We start from the raw sequence: 22,688 nt of genomic DNA on the forward strand, positions 1-22,688 counted from the left end.
ATACAAACCAGTCACTCTCACATACACACCGGCACTGCTTTTGTGTGAGAGATGAATGTGGTCTCTGGGCCTCTCCTAATAGTTTCATATCATGCCATAAATAAAACATTGATACAGCCAGCCCCGGAACACACACACACACTCACATACAGGCACAGGCGGATTTCAAAGTGGTGAGGACCGTGTGACAAACTGACAGGACTGCTGTCAGTATCATCGAGTTTCCATGACAACAGCGAGGAGGAGAGAAATGAGAGACACGTACAGAATTCTCTCTTTTTTTCATACGTCTTGCTATGCACTGCTCCCCAACACTACTAATGACTACACGGTGCCAGTCCCAAAGGACGTGTTCTATATAACATTGCCTCCAGCAACTGGGGATGGTGAGGGAGGTGTGTGTGTCTTTGTATCGTGTATTCATAGTGTATGCATCGTGTGTGTTATTGTCTGGGTACCTATATACCTATATACAGTATGTTTGACATTGACTACCTAACTTGTTGGAAAGGTGGCATCCTATGACGGTGCCACGTTGAAACTCACCGAGCTCTTCATTAAGGCCGCTCTACTGCCAATGTTTGTCTATGGAGATTGCATGGCGGTGTGCTCAATTTTATACACCTGTCAGCAACGGGTGTGGCCGAAATTGCCGAATCCACTAATTTGAAGGGGTGTCCACATACATTTGTATTTGAAGGGGTGTCCATGGTGTACAGTATATACATTATGTATAGGTGTGTGTTTGTGTGGCGCAGTATGCAGAATGTACTCATCTTAGCATCCAGTGCTGCTCTACTGGGAGACCGTGCCTCAGCCTCTAAACACACCTAGCTACAAACAATGGATTCCTGACCCTGAGATACACTGTTAGCCAGTGACTATGACAACCCCACATATTCCTCTTTTTTACTTTTTTTCTCTCTCTTACATCCTGAACAAAGAGATCAGACTATGAAGGTAGCTATTCCATTATTTTATTTCTTATTTTCTCTGCCATTGCATGCCCTGCCTGGTTGACAGCCACTCACCTGCGGTGGGAGTTCCTGTTGCTATTGACATGGCCACGCCCCGAGCAGCCAGGAGTAGGGCACTTTAGAACATTTTCATACATTGCAAGAACTTAGGACAGACAGGGAGAGGTGAGAGAGACAGCGAGGGGTTAGGAGCACCCAGAGTCAGTGGTTATTGTCCAATTATCATTTGTTAGTGAGCAGAAAAATTGTCATGCACTGTTACGGTCAACTGTCGTGTTGATGCTCATGCAAGCAGCAGAAAAATAATGGATTGAATCAAGCAGCATTCAAAAGTAGTCGGCGTGTTGTTAGTCATTCTGAAGCGTCTTGATGGACTAATCCATAAGAATTGAAAATGGTATCTAGGCAGACATTTGCTGTGATATTTAATGTTACATATGACATATTATAAACTGGGTGGTTCGAGCCCTGAATGCTGATTGTTTATCAGACCGTATATCAAAGGTATGAAAAAACATTTCTGTTTACTGCTGTAATTACGTTGGTAACCAGTTTATCATAGCAATAAGGCACCTCTGGGGTTTGTGGTATATGACCATTATTGTTGCGTTGTGCGTAAGAACAGTCCTTAGCCGTGGTATATTGGCCATATACCACACCTCCTCGTGCCTTATTGCTTAAGTATATATTTCCTTTACAGAAGCAGGAATAGAGGTAAGTAAAATAAGTAGTCTCACAAAGAGATGTGAATGCTTTTATGTATAAAATCTATAGAGGAGACTTTGTATGCAGGCATGGACATCGATCAAGCAGGGTGAACGCAAAGAAAGAGAGAGCATCCCCGTGCTGATCGGAGGACGACCTCACGTGTCAACCCAAAACAAGAACCATGGCAGGGCATTTAGTGGAAAAGAGGTACCCAGAAACTCAAAAGAAAATGAGAAAGAGGTTGTTCTACATTGCACTACGGGAGGACAACAAACAGTCTAAATGCCCCCAAGCACAGTCAGTACGGAATGTAGTCTGCAGTACTTACTTTCTGGTGGCACCCTGTCCTTGTGGGGGCAGCCTGACAGGCTCCTGTGGTGGGGGTAGAGACCCGTGACGTGGCCTGTCCCATCGCAGCCCGGGGTTGGACACTTACTCTCCTTCTTGTCTCCCCTAGAGGAATCTACCAAGGAGAAAAAAAAGGGGTGGGGGGGTGTTCAAAAGTAATCTATCTAGGTGAACGTTCGACTGGTTACTACAGCATGTCACCCCTACAAACCGAAATGAATGGAATGTCCCATTCCACTGTTGTTTACCGAACTTAATTTAGAGTGTCATATATTCATATTGTATTTGAACCATATTATCCCCCCAAATTTAGAGGGGTAGAAAGAAACACAGACTATAGTCACACCTGATTTATCAGTTTATCATGGCAATACATGTTCCCCCCACATTCCCCCCACGCTCGCTGCGGAAAATCTGTGCAATTGTTCAATCCCAACATCCCAGAAATGCAATTCTATATTTCATAAAAAATGTACACTTGCTGTAGAGATAACACAGAATGACTAAGCCTGTGTGAAACTGGCTTTTCAGCAGTTCTCCCATATGTGTATCTGGGGCCTCGCTATCGCTACCATCTCCACCAATCCTCAATGGTCCCCCCAAGGACAAGGAACAATCCCAACTATGTTGAGCAGAGGCAGTGTGTATGAGCATTGTCTCTGTGCGTCACAGCTGGATTGTTTTTATTTAGAACTAGTAATGGATCACAGAGCTATCAATATTCCTGACCCCATGGCAACAATAGAAAAATGAATTCCCCCACACAAGGCCATAGTCCCTGCCTTTGATGATGAAGACTTTGAATTTAAATAACTTGATGATAGATTATCTAATGTGATTATGGCCGTTTGAAAAAAGAACTAGCACGTTGCCAGATCTGTAGGGTCTTACCAAAGCCTTATATAGCTCTGAGTCTTACTAGTACAGCCAGCTATATGGTCTTCAGATTAAAATTATACATAATTTTCCTTGAGACCTCCCCACTAGCTTCCAGTGCTAATGGAAGTTAATAACATACCATTACAGTACATATCTGTGATGACCAACAATGGGTGGTCCTTAATAATAGTAATTTTGTTATGCAATTTTTGCATGATTTGACACCTGCCATTCAACATCCTGTGGCTACTGTTGGCAAGACGTGTTGTGGAAGACGACGAGCAATGGGCAGAATTATCTGGAGAAATGACTTCAGTTTTCTACTACTTCAGTATAATAGGAACTTAAGTTTCACATATTATAAGGTTAAATAATGCCTGAACATCGAGTTCAGTGTGGTTTCTGAATATACAGTGGGGAGAACAAGTATTTGATACACTGCCGATTTTGCAGGTTTTCCTACTTACAAAGCATTTAGAGGTCTGTAATTTTTATCATAGGTACACTTCAACTGTGAGAGACGGAATCTAAAACAAAAATCCAGAAAATCACATTGTATGATTTGTAAGTAATTAATTTGCATTTTATTGCATGACATAAGTATTTGATACATCAGAAAAGCAGAACTTAATATTTGGTACAGAAACCTTTGTTTGCAATTACAGAGATCATACGTTTCCTGTAGTTCTTGACCACGTTTGCACACACTGCAGCAGGGATTTTGGCCCACTCCTCCATACAGACCTTCTCCAGATCCTTCAGGTTTCGGGGCTGTCGCTGGGCAATACGGACTTTCAGCTCCCTCCAAAGATTTTCTATTGGGTTTAGGTCTGGAGACTGGCTAGGCCACTCCAGGACCTTGAGATGCTTCTTACGGAGCCACTCCTTAGTTTCCCTGGCTGTGTGTTTCGGGTCGTTGTCATGCTGGAAGACCCAGCCACGACCCATCTTCAATGCTCTTACTGAGGGAAGGAGGTTGTTGGCCAAGATCTCGTGATACATGGCCCCATCCATCCTCCCCTCAATACGGTGCAGTCGTCCTGTCCCCTTTGCAGAAAAGCATCCCCAAAGAATGATGTTTCCACCTCCATGCTTCACGGTTGGGATGGTGTTCTTGGGGTTGTACTCATCCTTCTTCTTCCTCCAAACACGGCGAGTGGAGTTCAGACCAAAAAGCTCTATTTTTGTCTCATCAGACCACATGACCTTCTCCCATTCCTCCTCTGGATCATCCAGATGGTCATTGGCAAACTTCAGACGGGCCTGGACTTGCGCTGGCTTGAGCAGGGGGACCTTGCGTGCGCTGCAGGATTTTAATCCATGACGGCGTAGTGTGTTACTAATGGTTTTCTTTGAGATTGTGGTCCCAGCTCTCTTCAGGTCATTGACCAGGTCCTGCCGTGTAGTTCTGGGCTGATCCCTCACCTTCCTCATGATCATTGATGCCCCACGAGGTGAGATCTTGCATGGAGCCCCAGACCGAGGGTGATTGACCGTCATCTTGAACTTCTTCCATTTTCTAATAATTGCGCCAACAGTTGTTGCCTTCTCACCAAGCTGCTTGCCTATTGTCCTGTAGCCCATCCCAGCCTTGTGCAGGTCTACAATTTTATCCCTGATGTCCTTACACAGCTCTCTGGTCTTGGCCGTTGTGGAGAGGTTGGAGTCTGTTTGATTGAGTGTGTGGACAGGTGTCTTTTATACAGGTAACGAGTTCAAACAGGTGCAGTTAATACAGGTAATGAGTGGAGAACAGGAGGGCTTCTTAAAGAAAAACTAACAGGTCTGTGAGAGCCGGAATTCTTACTGATTGGTAGGTGATCAAATACTTATGTCATGCAATAAAATGCAAATTAATTACTTAAAAATCATACAATGTGATTTTCTGGATTTTTGTTTTAGATTCCGTCTCTCACAGTTGAAGTGTACCTATGATAAAAATTACAGACCTCTACATGCTTTGTAAGTAGGAAAACCTGCAAAATCGGCAGTGTGTCAAATACTTGTTCTCCCCACTGTAGCTGTCCTCTTCCCTTCAGATGAACAGTGATAACACCCAACATTGGCTACTGCATATATTCATCTGACGCCTCTATGTCACACCCTGATCTGTTTCACTTGTCTTTGTGATTGTCTCCACCCACCTCCAGGTGTCGCCCATCTTCCCCATTATCCCCTGTGTATTTATACCGGTGTTCTCTGTTTGTTGCCAGTTCGTCTTGTTTGTCAAGTCAACCATAGTTTTTTGTATCAGCTCCTGCTTTTCCCCAGTCTCTCTTTTCTTGTCCTCCTGGTTTTGGCCCTTGCCTGTCCTGACCCTAAGCCTGCCTGCCGTCCTGTACATTTGCCCTGTTGCTGTAATAAACATTGTTACTTCGACACGGTCTGCATCTGGGTCTTACCTTATCCTGATACTGTATGGATCTTTAAAGTTTATGGAAGATTAATTTGATCTTCAGTTCAACCAAATCAAATCAAATGTTATTGATCGCATACACATATTTAGCAGATGTTATTGCAAGTGTAGTGAAATGCTGGTGTGTTCCTAGCTCCAACAGTGTAGTAATATCAAACAATACACAAAAATCTAAAAGTAACAGATTTTAATTAAGAAATAATAGAACGATCAATGTCAGAGTGGCATTGACTACAATACTGTAGAATACAGTATATACAGTTGAAGTCTGAAGTTTACATACACCTTAGCCAAATACATTTAAACTCAGTTTATCACAATTCCTGACATTTAATCCAATACCTTGACTTTGTTGTCCTTAAGCCATTTTGCCACAACATTGGAAGTATGATTGGGGTCATTGTCCATTTGGAGGACCCATTTACGACCAAGCTTTTACTTCCTGACTGATGTCTTGAGATGTTGCTTCAATATATCCACATCATTTTCCTCCCTCATGATGCCGTCTATTTTGTGAAGTGCACCAGTCCCTCCTGCAGCAAAGCACCACCACAACATGATGCTGCCATCCCTGTGGTTCCCGGTTGGGATGGTGTTCTTCGGCTTGCAAGCCTCCCCCTTTTTCCTCCAAACATAATGATGGTCATTATGGCCAAACAATTCTATTTTTGTTTCATCAGACCAGAGGACATTTCTCAAACCGTAGTCTGGCTTTTTAATGGCGGTTTTGGACCAGTGGCTTCTTCCTTGCTGAGCGGCCTTTCAGGTTATGTCGATATAGGACTCGTTTTACTGTGGATATAGATACTTGTGTACCTGTTTCCTCCATTATCTTCACAGGGCCATTTGCTGTTGTTCTGGGATTGATTTGCACTTTTCGCACCAAAGTACGTTCATCTCTAGGAGACAGAACGCGTATCCTTCCTGAGCGGTATGATGGCTGCATGGTCCCATGGTGTTTATACTTGCGTACTATTGTTTGTACAGATGATGGTGGTACCTTCAGGCATTTGGAAATTGCTCCCAAGGATGAACCAGACTTATGGAGGCCTACAACTTTTTTTCTGAGGTCTAGGCTGATTTCTTTAGATTTTCCCATGATGTCAAGTAAAGATGAGTTTGAAGGTAGGCCTTGAAATACATCCACAGGTACACCTCCAATTGACTCAAATGATGTCAATTAGCCTATCAGAAGCTTCTAAAGCCATGACATAATTTTCTGGAATTCCAATCTATTTCATTGCCAGCAGCATACCACCCTGCATACCACTGTTGGCTTGCTTCTGAAGCTAAGCAGGGTCGGTCCTGGTCAGTCCCTGGATGGGAGACCAGATGCTGCTGGAAGTGGTGTTGGAGGGCCAGTAGGAGGCACTCTTTCCTCTGGTCTGAAAAATATCCCAATGCCCCAGGGCAGTGATGTGTAGGGTGGACACTGCCCTGTGTAGGGTGCTGTCTTTCGGATGGGACGTTAAACGGGTGTCCTGACTCTCTGAGGTCATTAAAGATCCCATGGCACTTATCGTAAGAGTAGGGGTGTTAACCCCGGTGTCCTGGCTAAATTCCCAATCTGGCCCTCAAACCATCATGGTCACCTAATAATCCCCAGTTTATAATTGGCTCATTCATCCCCCTCCTCTCCCCTGTAACTATTCCCCAGGTCGTTGCTGCAAATGAGAACGTGTTCTCAGTCAACTTACCTGGTAAAATAACGGTAAAATAAAATAAAAAAAAATAAGGTACAGTCAATTTAGTGTATGTAAACTTCTGACCCAGTGGAATTGTGATACAGTGAATTATAAGTGAAATAATCTGTCAGTAAACAATTGTTGGAAAAATGACTTGTGTCATGCACAAAGGAGATGTCCTAACCGACTTGCCAAAACTAAAGTTTGTTAACAAGAAAATTGTGGAGTGGTTGAAAAACTGAGTGTATGTAAACTTACGACTTCAACTGTACATATGAAATGACTAAAACAGTACGTACACATTATTGAAGTGACCATGGCAGACGAGTAGCTACAGTATTAAACTTTCAGATCAATGTCTTTTGTGTCCTTTGGAATGTTACTCAAAACACAGCATCTCCGTCCAACAACCATGAATCACCACCACCACCCCTCTGATACTACCATAATGACCCGGTCTGAAATGTTGCTCATTCATCTGCTCTGAAGCTATATTATGGATTAATAACTGCATACACAGAGATGGGATGGCTCACTCCCATGCCTGACAAGCCAAGCCTCTGATGTTAGCATACCAGACTATTTTAACAACATAAGTTTGTAGTCGATGCTGCCACTGCAATATGCAGCATGGAGACCAGCAGGGGGACATGTTTCTGTCCTCTCCAAGGGAGGAGCTGAACTACTGGGCAAGGGGTCAAGTAAACGTCCAATATTACTAGATCCATGGGCTAAATAAGATATCCGAGTTATTCAGCTTGATGTTACGTAATTCTGTTTCTGTGGGCCCTATTGGCATCTGTTGAAACCTATTTTCAGCAGGGGCTGATAGCCTAAGTCTTTAAGAGTTCATTTAATATCACGTCTACATACATTCCATACCTCATTCTGTACATTATGCCTTGAATCTATTCTATCGCACCCAGAAACCTGCTCCTTTCACTCTCTGTTCCGAACACACTAGATGACCAGTTCTGATAGCCTTTAGCCGTACCCTTATCCTACTCCTCCTCTGTTCCTCTGGTGATGTAGAGGTTAATCTCCACTCCTACTCCCCAGTTGCTCTATTTGTTGACTTCTGTAACCGCAAAAGCCTTGGATTCATGCATGTTAACATTAGAAGCCTCCTCCCTAAGTTTGTTATATTCACTGCTTTAGCACACTCTGCCAACCCGGATGTCCTAGCCGTGTCTGAATCCTGGCTTAGGAAGTCCACCTAAACCCCTGAAATTTCTATCCCTAACTACTGCAAAGATAGCCTGCAGAGTTCTGTCTTACTTTCCAGGTCTGTACCCAAACAATTCGAGCTTCTACTTTTAAAAATCTATCTTTCCAGAAACAAGTCTCTCACCGTTGCCACTTGCTATAGACCACCCTCTGCCCCCAGCTGTGCCCTGGACACCATATGTTAATTGATTGCCCCCCATCTATCTTCATAGCTCGTGTTGCTAGGTGACCTAAACTGGGACATGCTTAACACCACGGCCATCCTACAATCTAAGCTTGATGCCCTTAATTTCACACAAATTATCAATGAACCCACCAGGTACAACCCCAAATCCTTAAACACGGGCATCCTCATAGATATCATCTTAACCAAATTGCCCTCCAAATACACCTCGGGTGTTTTCAACCAAGATCTCAGTGATCACTGCCTCATTGCCTACATCCGTAATGGGTCTGCGGTCAAACGACCACCCCTCAACACTGTCAAACGCTCCCTAAAACACTTCTGCGAGCAGGCCTTTCTAATCAACCTGGCCTGGGTATCCTGGAAGGACATTGACCTCATCCCATCAGTAGAGGATGCCTGGTTATTCTTTAAAAGTGCCTTCCTCACCATCTTAATTAAGCATGCCCCATTCAAAACATTTAGAACCAGGAACAGATATAGCCCTTGGTTCTCTCCAGACCTGACTGCCCTTGACCAGCACAAAAACATACTGTGGCGTTCTGCATTAGCAGAAATGTGCATCCTGTAGCACAAACTCTAAAAAGTTCTGGGACACTGTACAGTCCATGGAGAATAAGAGCACCTCCTCCCAGCTGCCCACTGCTCTGAGGCTAGGAAACACTGTCACCACCGATAAATCCACTATAATTGAGAATTTCATTAAGCATTTTTCTACGGCTGGCCATGCTTTCTACCTGGCTACCCCTACCCCGGTCAACAGCTCTGCACCCCCCACAGCAACTTGCCCAAGCCTCCCCTATTTCTCCTTCACCCAAATCCAGATAGCTGATGTTCTGAAAGAGCTGGAAAATCTGGACCCCTACAAATCAGCCGGGCTAGACAATCTGGACCCTCTCTTTCTAAAATGATCTGCCGATATTGTTGCAACCTCTATTACTAGCCTGTTCAACCTCTCTTTCGTATCATCTGAGATTCCCAAAGATTGGAAAGCTGCCACAGTCATCCCCCTCTTCAAAGGGGGAGACACTCTAGACCCAAACTGCTACAGACCTATATCTATCCTACCCTGCCTTTCTAAGGTCTTCGAAAGCCAAGTTAACAAACAGATTACCGACCATTTCGAATCCCACCGTACCTTCTCCGCTATGCAATCTGGTTTCAGAGCTGGTCATGGGTGCACCTCAGCCATGCTCAAGGTCCTAAACAATATCATAACCGCCATCGATAAGAGACATTACTGTGCAGCTGTATTCATCGACCTGGCCAAGGCTTTCGACTCTGTCAATCACCACATTCTTATCGGCAGACTCAACAGCCTTGGTTTATCAAATGATTGCCTCGCCTGGTACAACAACTACTTCTCTGATAGAGTTCAGTGTGTCAAATTGGAGGGCCTGTTGTCTGGACCTCTGGCAGTCTCTATGGGGGGGCCACAGGGTTAAATTCTCGGGCTGACTCTCTTCTCTGTAAACATCAATGATGTCGCTCTTGCTGCTGGTGATTCTCTGATCCACCTCTACGCAGACGACACCATTATGTATACGTCTGGCCCTTCTTTGGACACTGTGTTAATAACTTCTTATGGCTGCGGGGCAGTATTGAGTAGCTTGGATGAATAAGGTGCCCAGAGGTGCCCAGATTAAACTGCCTGCTCCTCAGTCCCAAAAATCCAACCAGGAAGTGGGAAATCTGAGGTTTGTAGTTTTTCAACTCATCACCTATCAAATACACAGTGGGTTATGGGTCATTTTGCACTTCCTACGGCTTCCACTAGATGTCAACAGTCTTTAGATCATTGTCTGATGCTTCTACTGTGACGTGGGGCCGAATGAGAGGGGATTGAGTAAGGTCAACCATGAGCTGAACATGCGCTGACCATGCGCGTTCATGTGAGAGCGAGCTCTGTTCTATCGCATTTCTGAAGACAAAAGAATTCTCCGGATGGAACATTATTGAAGATTTATGTTAAAAACATCCTAAAGATTGATTCGATACATCGTTTGACATGTTTCTACTGACTGTATTGGAACTTTTTGACATTTCGTCTGCTTTTAGTGACGCGCTAACAAAAGTAGCAATTTGGACTTAAATGATGGACATTACCGAACAAACCAAACATTTATTGTGGAACTCGGATTCCTGGGAGTGCATTCTGATGAAGATCATCAAAGGTAAGTGAATATTTATCATGTTATTTCTGACTTCTGTTGACTGCACAATATGGCGGATACATTTTTGTCTTGATTGGGCTCTGAGCGCCGACCTCAGATTATTGCATGGTTTGCTTTTTCCGTAAAGCTTTTTTGAAATCTGACACAGCGGTTGCATTAAGGAGAAGTGGATCTAAAATTCCATGTATAACACTTGATCTTTAAATAACGTTTATTATGAGTATTTCTGGAAATTGATGTGGCTCTCTGCAACATCACTAGATGTTTTTAGAACTACTGAACATAACGCGCCAATGTATACTGAGATTTTTTTTATATAAATATGAACTTTACCGAACAAAGCATACATGTATTGTGTAACATGAAGACCTAGGAGTGTCATCTGATGAAGATCATCAAAGGTTAGTGATTCATTTTATCTCTAATTCTGCTTTTTTTTACTCCTGTCTTTGGCTGGAAAAATGGCTGTGTTTTTCTGTGATTTGGCGGTGACCAAACATAATTGTTTGTGGTGCTTTCGCTGTAAAGCCTTTTTGAAATCGGACACTGTGGTGGGATTAACAACACGATTACCTTTAAAATGGTATAAGATACTTGTATGTTTGAGGAATTTTAAATATGAGATTTCTGTTGTTTGAATTTGGCGCCCTGCAGTTTCACTGGCTGTTGTCATATCGATCCCGTTAACGGGATTGCAGCCATAAGAAGTTTTAACTAACCTCCAGACAAGCTTCAATGCCATACAACTCTCCTTCTGTGCCCTCCAACTGATCTTAAATGCAAGTAAAACAAAATGCATGCTCTTCAACTGATCGCTGCCCGCACCTGCCCGCCCGTCCAGCATCAATACTCTGGACGGTTCTGACTTAGAATATGTGGACAACTACAAATACCTAGGTGTCTGGTTAGACTGTAAACTCTCCTTCCAGACTCACATTAAGCATCTCCAATCCAAAATGTATTCTAGAATCGGCTTCCTATATCGCAACAAAGCATCCTTCACTCATGCTGCCAAACATAGCCTCGTAAAACTGACCATCCTACCGATCCTCGACTTCGGCGATGTCATTTACAAAATAGCCTCCAACACTCTACTCAACAAATTGGATGCAGTCTATCACAGTGCCATCCATTTTGTCACCAAAGCCCAATCTACTACCCACCACTGTGACCTGTACGCTCTTGTTTGCTGGCCCTCGCTTCATACTCGTCGCCAAACCCACTGGCTCCAGGTCATCTACAAGTCTCTGCTAGGTAAAGCCCCGCCTTATCTCAGCTCACTGGTCACCATAGCAGCACCCACCCTTTGCATGCACTCCAGCAGGTATATCTCACTGGTCACCCACAAAGCCAAATCTTCCTTTGGCCGCCTTTCCTTCCTGTTCTCTGCTGCCAATGACTGGAACGAACTGCAAAAATCATATCTCCCTCACTAGCTTTAAGCACCAGCTGTCAGAGCAGCTCACAGATCACTGCACCTGTACATAGCCCATCCAACTACCTCATCCCCATACTGTATTTATTTATTTATCTTGCTCCTTTGCACAACAGTATCTCTACTTGCACATTCATCTTCTGCACGTTTACCAATCCAGTGTTTAATTGCTATATTGTAATTACTTCGCCACCATGACCTATTTATTGCCCTACCTCCCTTATTCTACCTCATTTGCACATACTGTATATAGACTTTTTTTTCTACTATATTATTGACTGTATGTTTTGTTTATTCCATGTGTAACTCTGTGTTGCTGTATGTGTCGAATTGCTATGCTTTATCTTGGCCAGGTCGCAGTTGCAAATGATAACTTGTTCTCAACTAGCCTACCTGGTTAAATAAAGGTGAAATAAAAATGTAAAATTAAAAAATGTAAAATTAACCGAAATTCTGTTGGCACTGAGTGCATCATCAATACTGTACACATCAGGGTGAAGATACTAGCTGACATAGGGGCTATTGTGTGAATGGGGAGAGTGTTGAGAGTTTCAGGAAGTGGTTACCTTTAGGGTAGTATGCTCTCTTTGACCCGTCGTGGTGCATTCTGGACTTGCGCTCCTCAGCCCCGCTGCTCTGTCGGGGGCTGTGCTCGCCGCGATGGTGGTGATGATGATTGTCCCTCCGGACCGCCGCATGATGTCCCTCCAAGGCCATGCGGTCCCTCATGACCTTGGCTCGCTCCGACTCCATAGCAATGGCCTTCTCCAGCAGGGACAGGTTGCCTTTGGTCATGTCGAAGGCCTCTTCCGAGCGATCCGAGGCCACCGATGTGGTGTCCTCATCCCCGTCCTGGTGGCAGCTGGCCGAGTAGCCCGTCCTTGAGGCTGGGCTCAGCTGCTCCTCCAGCTTCATCAGGTTGACCATGTCTGAGTAGTTGCGCTCCAGCAACCCACGCTCGTCTGGCTGCTGGCCCTGCTGGCAGCTCTCGTACCTGGGCAAGTGGTGGTGGTCCTGGGGCTGGTGCTGAGCCTGATGGTGCTGGTGGTCGGTTTGGTGCAGCAGGTGGTGGTGGGGCTGGTGAGGGTGGTGGTTCTGATGCGCCTGGTAGTGGTGCAGGCCCGGGTGTCCAGGGCGGTCAGATGGAGACGTCTCGTTTAGCTTGCGGGCCAGGTCAAAGCACTGGTTCCTCAGACACTCCAGGCTGTTGAGACACACCTCCTCTTCGCTCTCCTCAGCCTGACCCCTGACCCCATGATGGTGGGGCCGCCCGTTGGGATGCTCGCCGTCATCCACCCCTTCTAGGCAGCCGTCTTCAGGCAGCATGGCACCGTGGCCCTGCGCCAACAGCTTGAGCGAATCCACTGTCTCCCTGACCACGTCACTGTCCAGGTCCACGCTCAGCTTGCCCTTCCTGCTCTCGCCGCGCTCGCTACCCTCTTCCTCATCGTCATCATCGTCCTCGCAGGCGCTGTTGGAGGAGTTGCTGTTCATCTCTGACTCGGTCATGGCCTGGTAGGCGGCGTCCTCTGCGATCTTCCCCAGGTTGAGAAGGGACTTGGCCACCAGCTCATCGTAGTTTTCATACTCTTCCCCGTTAGGGCCGATGTTTGGACCGGGGCCGCTGTTGTTGTTGTTGTTGTCCTTCTGTCCCATCGAGTGATGCCTTGATTGTCCACTATTTTTGTAGCGGTTCCCTGTGGTCATGAAAGGAAGGATAGACCTTTCAGCCCTTACTATAGTTGGATAGATGAAGAACAAGACCATCATAGTTTAATTCTTTGGGATAGTAATATGAAATTCAACATCTTTCAAAAACATTCCATCTAGTTAGATTTTGATCTGCCTTTGATCTCCCAGTTCTGTGATTTTTACTATCAAGCCCTTCAATGTATTAGTTACTGTACAATGGTTTGGATATTAATCATCACATTTAATGGATTATGTTTGCATTAATAGTTTGATGTTGTACATCATATATTTGGCCAGTCATTGCCAGTATAAAATCCTTTAAATAAAACTTGTAAAAGTCAAATCCAACGTATCTAGTATGACTAATAAACCAAATGCCTTTTAATTCATTCATTCAAATGAATTTACTTTTCAACTAATCATGGATCATGAGTCAATGTGGTTGTAATAATACGTTTCAGTGTTGATTTTAGGGACAGCGGCATATGAGATCGCGGGAGGGAATGAAAGAGGCGTATGAGGTGTTCCGGTTCGGGAGCACAAAATGTCCTCGGAGAAGGCATTTCCATGGGGGGGGGTTAATAACTCGGCGAGCTCCTCTCTCGATGGCTCTTGAAGGCACTGTCAGAAGCGATTGAGGACAAGAGAGAGAGAGAGAGAGGGAGACAGAGAAAGATGGAGTGCCGATGGGGGGAGAGCAGGCGCATCTGGTGCACCGAAGGTAGAGAACCACTTATTACACCCCCCTCCTCCTGAGGACCTTACTGGCCACATGCTCACAGAGACCATCATGCCTCTCTCCCTCCGCCCAGACAGACCCCTTTCACCAATTCTATTCTCTCTGAGGTATTATGCCTCCATCTCTCCATGATTGGGTATGGCTCTCACTGGCCACATCAAAGGTGCATCACTTTGATTAGAAGTATATCTTTGATTCAGGGACCTCATTTCTAGTGGCAGCTTATTAGTCCAGCAAATAACTCCCAGCTCCACCCAACTCTATCACCCCCTCTTATTTCCCCAGAAACATTGGAAATATGCACTCACCTGGCTCATGGTGCACTTCTTCCTCCTCTTCTTCCTCATGTTCATCTTCGTCGCCCTCATCATCCTCCTCCTCTTGCTCCTCCTCTTCTTCTTGCTCTTCATCATCCCCATCCTCTGCTTCCTCATCTTCCTCTATCCCATCCTCCACCTGTTCTACCTCTACTGGCCCTACTACCTCTCTTTCCCTCTCCACCTCTTCCTCCTCTTCCTCCTCTTCCCCTTCCTCATCGCCTTGCTCCTCGTTATCCTCTGAAAATCCTTCCTCCTCCTCCATCTCTTCTCCCTCTTCCTCTCCCTCACCTTCCTCCTCTTCCCCTTCCTCCTGGATCTCCCCCTCTAACTCCCCCTGCTCCTTCTCCTCCCTCTCATTCATGGGTTCAGGTTCATAGCAGGGGAAGATGGCAACAGTGTCCTCCTCTGGGTCGGGAGGGGTTAAGAAGGGCCTCCTCTTGGGGGCAGGCTCCAGAGGCTGTTTCTCCTGGGTCTTCCTCTTTTTGGCCAGGGGGCAACCATAGACACTAAATACAAGACATCAGAGGAGTAGAGATTTGTTCAATGGCCTTAATGAGATAAGGGTTCTGTATCTCTAGAGATGTGTTATAGCCAGATATAGCCAATCTGGCACAATGTTAATGACTTCTATATCAGTTCAAATCTGGAGGATTCATAATGCAGTTCAACAGGCTCAGAGAGGACGTCAATCATTGCATAATGTCAACTAAACAAGAATTGAAATATATATTTTCTAACCAATTGTACATACATACAGGAAAATGCATTCTCTACTTAAATTACATTCCCAAAAGCCACTGCATTTCGAAAACACAGCAGACATCGTTTATAAGACTCAGCCTCCAAAATGTAAAACCAATGCTTATTCAACCAGCCCTCAATTACACAACCAGCCCTCAATTACATTCCCATAATAATCATTAGCTGTTGAGAGATTTCCATTTAATTGCTAAAAAACAGTGAGTGAAATTATGCATGGTTTTAAAACCTCTCTGGGATAGGGTCTAGTTTCCTGAATTTCCGCCTGACTGACGTGCCCTGTTACTCAGGCCCAGAAGCCAGGATATGCATAATTGGTAGCATTGGATAGAAAACACTTTGAAGTTTCTAAAACTGTTAAAATAATGTCTGAGACTAAAACAGAATAGATATGGTAGGCGAAAATCCGAAGAAAAACCAACCGGAATTTTTTATTGTTTTTGAGGTCCCAGGCTCTTATAATGGAAACATATTGTTCCTTTGTAATTCCGTCTCCCAGAATGCAATTCCTATGGCTTCCACTAGATGTCAACAGTCTTTATTCAAGGTTTCAGGTTTTTTGAAAAACAAGCAAGAATTTGTAGTTTTGGTGAAGAGAGCACCGGAACAATATCAGTCTTTGGGCGTGCGAGGGAGAGGGCGCGCACTTACTAATTTTGCTTTCCTATTGAACATACTACTTTCCATATGAAATATTATAGTTTATTTACATTTTAGAGTACCTGAGGATTAAATAGGAAAGTCGTTTGACTTGTTTGGACGAAGTTTAGCGGTAGCTTTTTGGACTCCTTTGTCTGCATGTTGAACGAGTGGATTACTGAAATCGATGGCGCACACTAAACAGACTTTTTGGGATATAAAGAAGGATTTTATCTAACAAAACGACCATTCATGTTGTAGCTGGGACCCTTGATGTGGGGCGCCGCCCTAGACAATCGCATGGTATGCTTTCGCTGTAACGCCTATTGTAAATCTAACAACGCAGTTAGATTAACAAGAATGTAAGCTTTGAAATGATATAAGATACTTGTACGTTCATGATTGTTTAATATTACGATTATTTATTTGAATTGCGCGCCCTCAAATTTCACCGGATGTCGTCGCTAGTGGGACGCATAACGCTAGGTTAATGTGGATGTCAGGAAATCAATGACTTTATTTCCATATCTAGGGGCTTATTTATAGTTTGGAAGGAAAAGTTGAAGGTTGCTGTTCTTTATCAATGAGACTAGAGTAGACAGTGATGAGATGCCACAGTTCTTTGAGTGGATGTGAAATAGTAGTAGTAGCCTGGATTCCACACTCAACATTGCCCTGCCTGTTTCACCATTGTTGAAGTGAAACAAAAGTGAAACAGAGGGATACTCAGTGTGGATTCCACAGGGGCACTCCAACACTCAGACATCATTTACAAACGCAGTATTTGTATTTATTGAATCCGCCAGATCAGAGGCAGTAGGGATTGATATATATTGATAGGTGGGTAAATTAGACCACATTGCTGTCCTGCCTGAGCATTTGATATGTAATGAGTACCTTTGGGTGTCAGGGGAAATGTGTCAGGGAAAATTAGTAAAAAGTACATTATTTTCTTTAGGAATGTAGGGAAATACATTTAAAACTTGTCAAAAATATAGTAAAGTACAAATACCTAAACAAATGACTTAAGTAGTACTTTCAAGTATTTTTACTTAAGTACTTTACACCACCGCTCACATGCTTGGTTAGGAGTCATTGGGCTGGAAAATGGCCCACATTTCTACTCTATTTACTGTGGTTTATCGCCCCTCCCACTCAGCCAATGGATCCGGCCTAGCCTGCCCTAATGTGTGCAAATCTACTGTCTCAGTTAGACTGAAGGGCCACCGGCAACCGGCACAACAAGGACACGTTGCCAGCTAATGGGCCTCTCTATTTTTACTCCATTTGGAATTATACATAACGATTAGGGTACACACATAGAGAACTGCTCCACATACAACATATCAAGCGCAACTGGGAGATCAATTTCCTATCCATTTCCTAACTCTACCTACATGTACATACTAGCTCAACTAGTATGGTGCCCCTCCACATTGACTCTGTACCGACACGCCCCTGTATATATTGTTTTTAATTACTCTTATTCTTATCCGTATTTTTTTGAAACTGCACTTTGTTAGGGGCTCGTAAGTAAGCATTTCACTGTAAGGTCTACACCTGTTGTATTCGGCGCATGTGACTAATAAAATTTGACTCAGCTACACAGACTAGAGAATAACAACAAAAATATACATTTTCAGGGAGAGTACAGGCTGTGATCAGAGAAGAATCCATTTTCCTTTGCATACATCTGACATTTCTTTATTTTGCACTGGTGTCTTCTCTCTCTTCTCTTCCTTTTATCCTACAGCTGTCAGGCAGATAGCTTGCGGGTGCAAACTGTGGACTGTTGACTGTCTCAGTGTGTGTATGTGTGCCTGCTCCACTCAGTATGACCTTGGACACCTCAACGTCTCCCACAGGCAGGCCACACCAATTAAAATTCCACAGGTAATTAAGCCACATACACACTGCAGACAATTTGGAGAAGGATTGTGCTGTAATTATGTGGAGGGAGAGAGAGAGAGAGAGAGAGAGAGAGAGAGAGAGACACAGACAGACAGACAGACAGACAGACAGACAGACAGACAGACAGACAGACAGACAGACAGACAGACAGACAGACAGACAGACAGACAGACAGACAGACAGACAGACAGACAGACAGACAGACAGACAGACAGACAGACAGACAGACAGACAGACAGACAGACAGACAGACAGACAGAGAGAGAGAGAGACAAAGAAAGAGAGAGAAGGAGACTGCATGCAGAATTCTGCAAAAACATCCTCCGTGTACAACGTAAAACACCAAATAATGCATGCAGAGCAGAATTATGCCGATACCCGCAAATGATCAAAATCCAGAAAAGAGCTGTTAAATTCTACAACCACATAAAAGGAAGCGATTCCCAAACCTTCCAACACAAAGCCATCACCTACAGAGAAATGAACCTGGAGAAGAGCCCCCTAAGCAGTGGTGTAAAGTGCTTAAGTAAAAATACTTTAAAGTACTACTTAAGTAGTTTTTGGGGTATCTGTACTCTACTTCACTATTTATATTTTTGCCAATTTTACTTTTACTTCACTACTTCACTATATTCTAAAGAAAATAATGTACGTTTTACTCCATACGTTTTCCTTGACACCCAAATGTACTCGTTACGTTTTGAATGCACAGTAGGATAGGAAAATGGTCAAATTCACGCACAAATTCACACATCAGGAGAACATCCCTGGTTATCTGGTAGAGTCACAAAACACAAAAAATAACTGCGACCTGGCCAAGATAAAGCATAGCAGTGTGAACAGACAACAACACAGAGTTACACATGGAGTAAACAATAAACAAGTCAATAACACAGTAGGGGAAAAAAATTGTCTATATACATTGTGTGCAAAAGGCATGAGGAGGTAGGCAATAAATAGGCCATAGGAGCGAATAATTACAATTTAGCAGATTAACATTGGAGTGATAAATCATCAGATGATAATGTGCAAGTAGAGATACTGGTGTGCAAAAGAGCAGAAAAGTAAATAAATAAAAACAGTAAGGGGATGAGGTAGGTAAATTGGGTGGACTGTTTACAGATGGACTATGTACAGCTGCAGCGATCGGTTAGCTGCTCAGATAGCAGATGTTTAAAGTTGGTGAGGGAAATAAAAGTCTCCAACTTCAGCGATTTTTGAAATTCGTTCCAGTCACAGGCAGCAGAGAACTGGAAGGCAAGGCGGCCAAATGAGGTGTTGGCTTTTGGGATGATCAGTGAGATATACCTGCTGGAGCGCGTGCTACGGGTGGCTGTTGTTATCGTGACCAGTGATCTGAGATAAGGCGGAGCTTTACCTAGCATGGACTTATAGATGACCTGGAGCCAGTGGGTCTGGCGACGAATATGTAGCGAGGGCCAGCCGACTAGAGCATACAGGTCGCAGTGGTGGGTGGTATAAGGTGTTTTAGTAACAAAACGGATGGCACTATGATAAACTGCATCTAGTTTGCTGAGTAGAGTATTAGAAGCTATTTTGTAGATGACATCGCCGAAGTCGAGGATCGGTAGGATAGTCAGTTTTACTAGGGTAAGTTTGGCGGCGTGAGTGAAGGAGGCTTTGTTGCGAAATAAAAAGCAGATTCTTGATTTGATTTTGGATTGGAGATGTTTAATATGAGTCTGGAAGGAGAGTTTACAGTCTAGCCAGACACCTAGGTATTTATATATGTCCACATATTCTAGGTCGGAACCGTCCAGGGTGGTGATGCTAGTCGGGCGGGCGGGTGCAGGCAACGAACGGTTGAAAAGCATGCATTTGGTTTTACTAGCGTTTAAGAGCAGTTGGAGGCCACGGAATGTGGCCTCCAACTGTGTTGTATGGCATTGTATGGCATTGTGTTGTATGGCATTGAAGCTCGTTTGGAGGTTAGATAGCACAGTGTCCAAGGAAGGGCCGGAAGTATACAGAATGGTGTCGTCTGCGTAGAGGTGGATCAGGGAATCGCCCGCAGCAAGAGCAACATCATTGATATATACAGAGAAAAGAGTCGGCCCGAGAATTGAACCCTGTGGGACCCCCATAGAGACTGCCAGAGGACCGGAAAACATGTCCTCCGATTTGATGGTCAAATTCACGCACAAATTCACACATCAGGAGAACATCCCTGGTTATCTGGTAGAGTCACAAAACCCAAATGCATTGTTTGTAAATATGTATGTATTGGAGCGTGCCCCTGACTCTCTGTAACTAAATAAAAGTCAGAAAACGGTGCCGACTGGTTTTCTTAAAATTAGGATTTTGAAATGATTTATACTTTTACTTTTGATACTTGAGTAAATTTGAAAAATTACATTTACTTTTGATACTTAGGTATATTTAAAATCAAATACTTTTATATGTTTACGCAAGTAATATTTTACTGGGTGACTTTCACTTTTACTTGAGTCATTTTCTATTATGGTATCATAACTTTTACTCAAGTATGACAATTGGGTACTTTTTCCACCACTGCCCCTAAGCAAGCTGTTCCTGGGGCTCTGTTTACAAACAGACCCCACAGAGCCCCAGGACAGCAACACAAATAGACAAATAAATCATGAGAAAACAAAAGGATAATTACTTGGAAAGAATTACACATTGGAAAGTATTAACAAAAAAACAGAGCAAACTAGAATGCTATTTGGCCCTAAACAGAGCGTACACAGTGGCAGAATATCTGACCACTGTGACTGACCCAAAATGAAGGAAATCTTTAACTATGTACAGACTCAGCGAGCATAGCCTTGCTATTGAGAAAGGCCGCCGAAGGCAGACCTGGCTCACAAGAGAAAACACACTGCCCACAAAATGAGGTGGAACCTGATCTGTGACCATATTTGAGACAGATATTTCCCTCAGATTACACAGACCCACAAAGAATTCTGAAACAAATCTAATTTTGATAAACTCCCATATCTTTTGGGTGAAATACCACAGTGTGCCATCACAGCAGCAAGATGTTTCCTGTTGCCACAAGAAAAGCGCAACCAGTGAAGTACAAACACCATTGTAAATACAACCTATATTTATGTTTATTATTTTCCCTTTGTACATTTGCACATCATTACAACACTGTATATAGACATAGAGACACCTTTTGTGAGTGTAATGTTTACTGTACATTTTTTATTGTTTATTTCACTTTTGTTTATTTTCTATTTCACTTGCTTTGCCAGTGTTAACATATGTTTCCCATGCCAATAAAGACCCTTACATTGAAATTGAATTTAAATTACATTTAGAAAGACAGAGAGAGAGAGAGAGATAGAGCGAGAGAAAGAGAGGGTGGGTATAAGAGAAGTATATGCTGTGGAAATAATAATGACTTCCCTCAGAGAAATCTCCTTTAGAACACAACCTCTGGTTAACTCCTCTAGCTAATGCCTCTAGACAACTGTTGAGGCTAGAACCTTTTTAGAACACAACCATTTGGAACCTCAACCTTTTCTAGATCTACTGTCATCAAAGTAGCCTCTTTCGAGGCATATCAATTCCAGCTCAGTCAAAGTAGTAATAAAACAGCGACCTCTGCCTAACAAACAAGAAAAGCAATTCCAAGGGACTGATGTCTTATAAATCGTTAGTCTCACTTAGTGTAACATTTTATGAATTTTTGCCCCTGTGAGAATTGGGACAAAGCAAGACATACAACTTTTAATTTGTCCGGCTACAAAAGGCATTTTCCAGCTCTATCCATCCCATCATTAACACTGTGCACTAGCTGCTCATTGCCATGATGGCGACAGCGGGCTTGCCGTATATGAGTTTCCATAGGAGCGCCCTGCTCTCTGTGCCTATACTGCAGCAGCATCCACAGGCATGCATAGCACAGCACTGTCGCTATGGTGATCTCCCCCTCAGGAGTTGGATTTGCCATCCAAGCAGACAGACAGTGCGAGAGAGAGAAAGAGAAGAAGAGATAGAGGGAGAGAGAGAGAGTGAGAGCAGTAATTCTGTCTGACAGACATAACCCCTCTCTCTCCTTCTCCCTCCCTGTCTCCCCCTCCCTCCCTCCCTCCCTCCTCCCCCCCCTCCCTCCCTCCCTCCCTCCCTCCCTCCCTCCCTCCCCAAAAGCATAACAAAAGCAGAGCTGGTATTCTGTATTCTGGAGGGCTCCGTCTGTCTATCACACCGCAGCGCAGGCGCCCTCTGTTCCTCCCTCCTGCACAGGCAGCACACAATCAGTGTCTATAGAAGACCACATTCTATGATGGAGCTTATCTGACATGTACAGACCGCAACAAACAGGCTGCAGTCATAGAATATGAATCACCGAAATTGACAAACATTCCTGAAGACTACAATTATGGAATTTCAGCAATAAGATTATCTGACAAGCATGCTTGATTGGTCAAAGTATTTAATTTGAATAATATGTTTTGTATTATGTATTTACTATGTTGAATATATGGACAGAAAAGAAGCAGATCCATTTATTGAATACATTTCAACTACATTTCCCATGCTGCAATGGTGAGGCTTAGAGTCAAAGCTCAAGGAAGTACTAGTAAAATCATGAGTCAGGATGAATC

At 43.8% G+C, this 22,688-nt stretch overlaps 1 protein-coding gene across 13 annotated transcripts in view; it reads right to left on the reverse strand.

Annotated features, from left to right (window-relative positions):
* The window catches only part of LOC139582627 (myelin transcription factor 1-like protein), a 111,781-nt gene that overhangs the window by 38,265 nt on the left and 50,828 nt on the right, over positions 1 to 22,688 (reverse strand). For 11 of the 13 annotated variants that reach the window (XM_071412780.1, XM_071412783.1, XM_071412781.1 and 8 more), the window contains 4 exons: positions 14,773 to 15,290; positions 12,600 to 13,769; positions 2,014 to 2,148; positions 1,032 to 1,122 (listed from right to left, as the gene is read on the reverse strand). In XM_071412780.1, the coding sequence (XP_071268881.1) occupies positions 1,032 to 1,122; positions 2,014 to 2,148; positions 12,600 to 13,769; positions 14,773 to 15,290 (1,914 nt within the window). The remainder of the gene's footprint in view (positions 1 to 1,031; positions 1,123 to 2,013; positions 2,149 to 12,599; positions 13,770 to 14,772; positions 15,291 to 22,688) is intronic. The other 2 variants (XM_071412784.1, XM_071412789.1) reach the window with 1 other exon arrangement.

This window comes from Salvelinus alpinus, chromosome 8, assembly GCF_045679555.1.
Source record: "Salvelinus alpinus chromosome 8, SLU_Salpinus.1, whole genome shotgun sequence".
Lineage (NCBI taxonomy): Eukaryota > Metazoa > Chordata > Actinopteri > Salmoniformes > Salmonidae > Salvelinus > Salvelinus alpinus.